This window comes from Schistosoma mansoni, chromosome 2, assembly GCF_000237925.1.
Source record: "Schistosoma mansoni strain Puerto Rico chromosome 2, complete genome".
NCBI lineage: Eukaryota > Metazoa > Platyhelminthes > Trematoda > Strigeidida > Schistosomatidae > Schistosoma > Schistosoma mansoni.
Genome location: NC_031496.1, coordinates 11,020,550 through 11,027,885, shown reverse-complemented (window position 1 = coordinate 11,027,885; position 7,336 = coordinate 11,020,550). Strand labels below are relative to the sequence as shown.

General features: G+C 32.8%; 1 protein-coding gene across 1 annotated transcript in view; it reads left to right on the top strand.

Moving 5' to 3' along the window:
• Window positions 1-4,487, top strand: part of Smp_154900 (putative rhogap protein) — a gene marked incomplete at its 5' end in the record, with an annotated part of 6,497 nt that extends 2,010 nt beyond the window's left edge. The window contains 5 exons of the mRNA XM_018795661.1: window positions 753-785; window positions 894-950; window positions 2,543-2,584; window positions 3,241-3,364; window positions 4,258-4,487. Coding sequence (XP_018649952.1) covers window positions 753-785; window positions 894-950; window positions 2,543-2,584; window positions 3,241-3,364; window positions 4,258-4,352 — 351 coding nt within the window. The 3' untranslated portion in view covers window positions 4,353-4,487. The remainder of the gene's footprint in view (window positions 1-752; window positions 786-893; window positions 951-2,542; window positions 2,585-3,240; window positions 3,365-4,257) is intronic.
• Between the last annotated feature and the right edge of the window lie 2,849 nt (window positions 4,488-7,336).

The following is a 7,336-nucleotide window of genomic DNA, read 5'->3' as shown; positions in this document are numbered from 1 at the left end:
AACTTTGAAAAATACTGAAATCTCCACAAACCCCCTTCTAAATATAATCATATGCTCACTAGTGACTGACTTCAAGATACATATCCTGGAGTTCTAGTGGGAAGCAGTGACCAGTGGAGTTCAACCACGTCTGTTGTGAGATATCAACTCACTGAAGACAATTGGTGAATGGTTGCTCAACTTCGTGGGTCAGTTGAAGTTAGACATTAACACCATTGGATGCCAGCTCAGTGGTCTATCGGTTAAGGGCTTCGGCTCGAGACTGGTAGGTCCTGGGCTCGAATCTCACGAGTGCGGGATCGTGTATGCGCACTGCTGATGAGTCCACAATAGGACGAAACGGCCGTCCAGTGCTTCCAGGTTTTCCATGGTGGTTTATCTTCAATTGATTCATGATTTCAACTTTGAAAAACTTTTAATAGCCATTTTCTTCATTATGCAAATGATTCTTTTTCAAAATTTTAACACAAACTTCATCGGTAAACGAAACTAGAAAAACTCGTCGAGTTATTAAACATATAAAAAGTTTTTTTTTAAAAGAAAACTACTCTATTCAATGCTTGATTTCTTTGAAATCAATCTTCGTAGTACTACACAAAACGTTACGTACAACCAATTTAGACGGTAACTATTTTTACATCGGTAAAGTATAATCAATTTACTTGGTTTGACTTTATATATTTATCTATCCAAATACTGATTACTATGATTACTACTGTGATATAACTATTTATTTCTATCTATCATTACAGAATTCATCGAGTGAGAAAGATAAAGAACATAAGGTTAGTTAATTATTTATTGATAGATACATTTATGGCAAACTGTAACTTCCATTGATAACATTGATACTAATCAATCATACAATCATTTTATAATTTTCTTATTTACAGAAGAAAGTCAATCTAGTCAAATGGTTAAAGAAAAATGTACATATACATTTACCAAAGGTAGACACTTTTAATTTCGTCCATATATATATCATATTTAATCGCTTTAATCTCCATTATATGATAAATCATTTATTGACAATGTGTTAGGACAGGCTTATCATTCGAGATCACGTTTTCTGTTGTTGAATATGACATTCCATTTAATTGAGTATTGAGTAATTGCTCATTGTACTAATTTTTCAGTGGTATTTTATCAATGTAACATTTACTCTAAATAATATGAATGTGAATGAATTTAGTTTGGACTTTGTTCAATATATCATACAGCATAGATTTTTGTAGTGATTCTATGTATTGTCTTAGTATGTAGTCTCTAATAAATAATCAAGTTTGCTTAAAATTCCTATATAAGTAAGTGTCTTTTGAAATTAAAGTTGACCTGTTTCGCATCATTTATTTACTTACTTACTTACGCCTGTTACTCCTAATGGAGCATAGGCCACCGACCAGCATTCTCCAACCTACTCTGTCCTGGGCCTTCCTTTATAGTTCTATCCAGTTTTTGTTCATTCTTCTCATATCTATCTCCATTTCACCGCGTAAGGTGTTTTCTGGTCTTCCTCTTTTCCTTTGACATTCAGGATTCCATGTGAGGGCTTGCCTTGTGACGCAGTTGGCTGCTTTCCTCAATGTATGTCCTATCCACTTTCAGCGCTTCTTCCTTACTTCTCCCCCCACTGGAATCTGGTTTGTTGTCTCCCACAGTAGCTTGTTGTTGATAGTGTCTGGCCAACGGATCCGAAGTATTTTACGTAGACAACTGTTAATAAACACCTGTATCTTCTGGATGATGGCTTTTGTATTTCTCCAAGTTTCCGCCCCATACAGTAGAACTGTCTTGACATTTGTATTGAAAATTCTGATCCGCCTGTAGCTCTTCCGGGGGCTACTGCCGGTCCCAAGCCCGGGTAAAGGAGGAGGGTTGGGCATGGGGTTAGTTACCCCATCCCGTAGAAAACCAACTCTCTAAAAAACGCTAACCAGAAAAGAAATTCGCATCATTTATCATGTTCTTATTTATTCCATCAAAGTTGGTATGGTTTCTGGCATTGAATTATATAGTTACTATTCTAGTTACAAAGCTATCTTGATTCATTTGAAGTGAATATATATAGTTTGTAAAAATTTATCAATAGATAGTTTAACGTATTCATAAAGGTGTAGTAAATCGTTCTGGTATATTTGTCGATAATGATCTTCAGAAATTACACTATTTTTTTATCCAAACTATGATAGCCTTCCAGTTTAAACTCATTAGTTTCAATGTAACACAAAAAAAAGTTACTTTCAAACTATTTGACACAATTGACTATCAAGTATTTCGACAGAACTTAGTATTACCTTTTAGTCCTTAGGGTTTTGTACTCAGTTAATGCGCAATAACTGAATGTAACTAAAAAAAATATCTTGAATTTCGATATCGTATTTATTGACTACAGTATATGAATTAGCAATCATTTGGTTAACAATGATCATACTAGTCTTAGTTTAGTTATCTCTTAAGCTCAATGATTAATTCTTTATTGATAGTATATGACTTTGTAATTTACTATATTCTACTGTTTTGTTTTCTCAAATCAACCTTACAGCACCATTCCTTTAAAAAGGAGAAACCTGTTATGGAATGTAAGGTAATCAATTTAATTATAACCGTTTGAAACTTCCCATCATTTTAAAATATTAATATATAAACGAAGGATATTCTTTTGATAAATTTTCCTCAGGTTGTTAAGTTATACTATCCGAATTACAAATCCATAAGAATCAGAAAGTTTAAGGCAAATACATCGTTTATAATTGTAGCATGTGAATAGTTTTAATTTGATATAGTTAAGATCATGGGTCAATTGAAGCTAGACCACCATGGAAAACCTGGGAGCACTGGACGGCCGTTTCGTCCTATTGTGGGACTCCTCAGCAGTGTAGGATCGTGGATGAGCAATGCTGAGGAGTCCCACACTAGGAGATATCAACTCACTGAAGACATTGTTGAATGGTTGCTCAATTTTGTAAATTCGTTTAAGTTAGACATTAACACCGTTGGATGCCGGCTCAGTGGTCTAGATGTTAAGCGCTCGCGCGCGAGACCGATAGGTCCTGAGTTCGAATCTCGCGAGGTGGGATCATGGATGCGCACTTCTGAGGAGTACCACAATATGACGAAACGGTCGTCCAGTGCTTCTAGGTTTTTCATAGTGATCTAGCTTCAATTGACTAATGAATTCAACTATTAAAATAGATTATTGTTTTATGGGAGAAAAGTAATTTATATTGATTTACTTTCCAGACTGAATGTATCAATTCCAATGAAGAATCAACGTCTGATAAACAAATTAATCATAATTCAACTGAAGAAGTGAAAACTATAGAACATACTGAGAATGAGCAAAATGTAACAACTGAAAAGACGCGTAAGTATCTAATCAGAAGTTTATTTATTTTTGATGCCCATTACGAAGTTTATTGATAAAAGAAATCTCTTGACAAATTGAGTGAAACTATGTGCAATAACTTAGTTAATAGTCATTTTTAAACTGTTCAATTGTGCATAAATATATGAAATTTTTTACGTATTAGTACCGTGACGACATATGAACATAGAATAAACATGATGATTTAGTAGATAGGTTATAATTATGTTATGTTTATTCTTTGTCCTCATGGTACTAATGCGACGTGGGCTACTTATATCCACGCAAGTAGTATATAACGATGGTTGGGGAATTAAATGTATTTCAGTAGAAGATCGATGACGAAAGAACGGGAACGAAACGCAATTGGTATGAAAATACATGAACAATAATAACCGGAGACTATGAACTGATATTTGCAGAAGGGATGTTCAAGATTGAGACAATTAATTGATAACTTGCAAATTAACTGTTTACTGTATGGTAGTCAGATTTTAGTCACATAGTCTGTAATTTTAGTGCCAACTACATTCACTTGTCCTCACCTGTCTTCTGATTCACGACACCAATACTTAGAAAGACTTTCATATATGTACATACGTCTGTACAGCTTGATGATAAATCCTTTGAAAAAAAGATTGATTCGCTGAAATTCATGCTCTTAAGTTTAAAACGGGATGATATATCAGTAGCTGTTTTGTTTACACAGACTAAATCCAAGCCAAATTCAAACCAAACTAAAGGAATAGACAGTTATATTTGTATAGTTATATAAGCCTCAAACCAGAACACTATTAATAACATGGTTAAAATTTTAATATTCACGTCAATATTATATGCTTTAACTGTTTAGACTAATAAGTATCTCTTGTATATTTTTGTCATACTTCTAGATGAAACTACCGAATCATTACAATCCACAACTGAGGACACAACAACAGATAATTCTTTAATCACGTCTACAACAATAATCAGTGCACGATTATAATCAACTTATTTCTTTGTATGTGTTTAGCTAATTTGTCAGCTTGCAATCTGTTCTATCTTTTCTGTAACTTTATTTTTCTTAACTTTGATTATCTATATATATACTACTTATGAAAATATAAATATTTATGGTATGAATTTTCTTTATATTGTTTATATTCATTTGTATATATTTATTCGTATATTAAGGTTAATTAATAAGAATTCGTTAATTATTCATTATATTTCATGTAAGTCAAGTCTATATTCCCTTTAATATAGTTCTTTCTTTAAAAAAAGGAATTGATTCCTATACAAGATGTCAGTCAAATCAGTCAGTCACGACGTAACTATTAATTGGAAGGGGTTTTTGTGGAGATCTTAGTAATTTTTTATATAGTTGAATTCATGAGTAAATTGAAGCTAGACCATCATGGAAAACCTAGAAGCACTGGACGGCCGTTTTGTCCTGTTGTGGGACTCCTCAGCAGTGCGCATCCACTATCCCACCTCGCGAAATTCGAACCCAAGACCTGAAAGTCATTATGAACACTAACTCAGTTTACTGATGAGTATTAAATAATATGAAATTTGACTTTAAGAATTTTTATTCTCCACTAACAGTGATTGAACACAAGAATGAGTAAACAAAAAGAAATAAATGAAGCTAATATGGTTTACATTCAGTTACATTTCTTAGTAATCTTCAAAGAATATTTAATAAGGTATTGAATGCAAACGATCACTGTTAGTGACTGTGTTCATTTTGCAGTTAAATTATATTAACGTATGTATTATTTGCTGTTTTTTATTCATAAAATGAATATTACATACATATGCTGACAGGTAATACATTCCATATTTACAGTGGATCATTAAGAGTGTGCATTAGATTTTTTCCCTTCCATATACGTCAGTGTTTTTCTAATCTTTGATGTGAAGTGATACTTGTTGTACATGATATCTCTACTTAGATCTACTACTACACACTATATTATGAAGATTGATTTGAAGTGAATAAAAGTAATTCACAAATAGAAGTTCGAAATTTTCACTGTTCTATTCATCTATAAGATATATATATATATATATATATATATATATATATATATATATATATATATTCAACCAACATCAAAGTGAGAATCTTCAATACGAACCTTAAGACAGTTCGACTGTACGGAGTTGAAACTTCGAGAACTACCACAACCATCATCAAAACAGTACAAGTATTTATAAATAATTGTCAACGGAAGATACTTTATGTCTGTTGGCCGGATACCACCAACAACAAACTACTTTGGGAGAGAACAAATCAGCTTCCAACAGAAGTGAAGATTAGGAAAAGACGTTGAAAGTGGATAGGACATACATTTCGGAAATCATCAAACTGCATCACGAGGCAACCGCTAACATGGAATCGTGAAGGGAAACATCCGCGTTTGCAGTCTTTTTCGCTTAAATTACTCGATGATGAAAATCGTTTGGTCCAAAGAGGAACTAAAGATGTTGATGTAATCAACTCTCTGTATAAAAAGCAATCCAGGCATTCATTCTTTTTGTCTTTCAGAGGTTTTTAGTATATCAACATAGTATTTGCTACACATAGAAGTAACCATTTGATAGTCATTTCATATCTCCTAAACGAGTAATTAAAAGTGTTTAATTGATTTGATGTTTAAACACTTAGTTCAATCCGGTGATTAGGTCAAGCGGCCACGATTTACTTACATCGTATTGTTGTGATCTTTAGTGTGTAGTCTTTTCAACAATTAAAAAAGCGAAACAAGTATAGAAGCTACCTAATAACGACAAAATTTTTCATAAAAGATTATTCATTTTAGAACATGGAGTAAATACAGCTATCTTTAGATTTCAAATAGCCCTTAAAGTTCCACTAAAAACAAATAACCTTAATTTTATCAATCAAAGACTATTCGGTTAGATACAACAATTTTCACACATTGATAACAGGAAATATCCGATGAATATGAGATAGCTGTTATAAAACCAAAGATCAGTGAAATAACGTCTAGGAGTTTGGAGTGATATGTAGTTATCAAAGTTCTGCTAGCATACGTTAAAGAAACCATCAGTATTTCCGTTATACCCTGTTGACGTAGTTAACATACAATAATTTGAGTTCCTTTTCAATACTTTCACACCTTATTGCAGAAGTTTTGTTTCAGTAGGATCATCATTTTTGAAATCCTTGCATATTCGCTAATTCATTCGAATCAACCGGTACTTACGTTCATGTACATAAGGTTTACAATCTCACTGGAATTCCTGTTAAAGACAAAAATACCTTAATCGGATTCTTTGGCTGTTTGACTTGATTTGCATAAGACGATGTTAAGTTCCACGGAGTACAGATTTGTTATTGAAAAAATGACTATTTAGTTATTTTCGAGGATACCATAATGTGGTAAATTTTTATTTCCGTACGTTTTGGCAGTCAGATTGTCTAAAACAACATCGTAAAACCAATTCCATTCTGACTGTTATACACCCTATTTGTTGTATGTCTTGTATCATAAAAGTGTATCTTACACCGTTCTCTTTACGGAATAAGTGGATTGTTACTACGAATGAAATAGAAACTGAATTTCAACCATATTCAGTGTCACAACAAATTTACTAACACTTTTTACCATTTCAAAGGCAACACATTTCCGCGTAAGCTATGAGTATCACTAGATGCAATAATTACGAAAATTGTCAATAAATTGCTCATCAAATCACTGGGGGAAATGTTCGGTCAAATTGGTAAAAATAATCTTGGAAACCACAAAATTACACCAATAAGTATTTGCCCATGTATTTTAGCCAAGTACCACTGATTAATAGAAAAGTTATTGCTACGGGAACTAGACTAGATTTCTCATCAGGATATAACGAAGAGGTATCTGTAACCCAATAAACCGTTTTTAAGTAATTTTAGCTTATGTATCAGATTTGAAGTATCAAGTTTGTCACTAATGAAAACAACTATCGAAGGCGTTA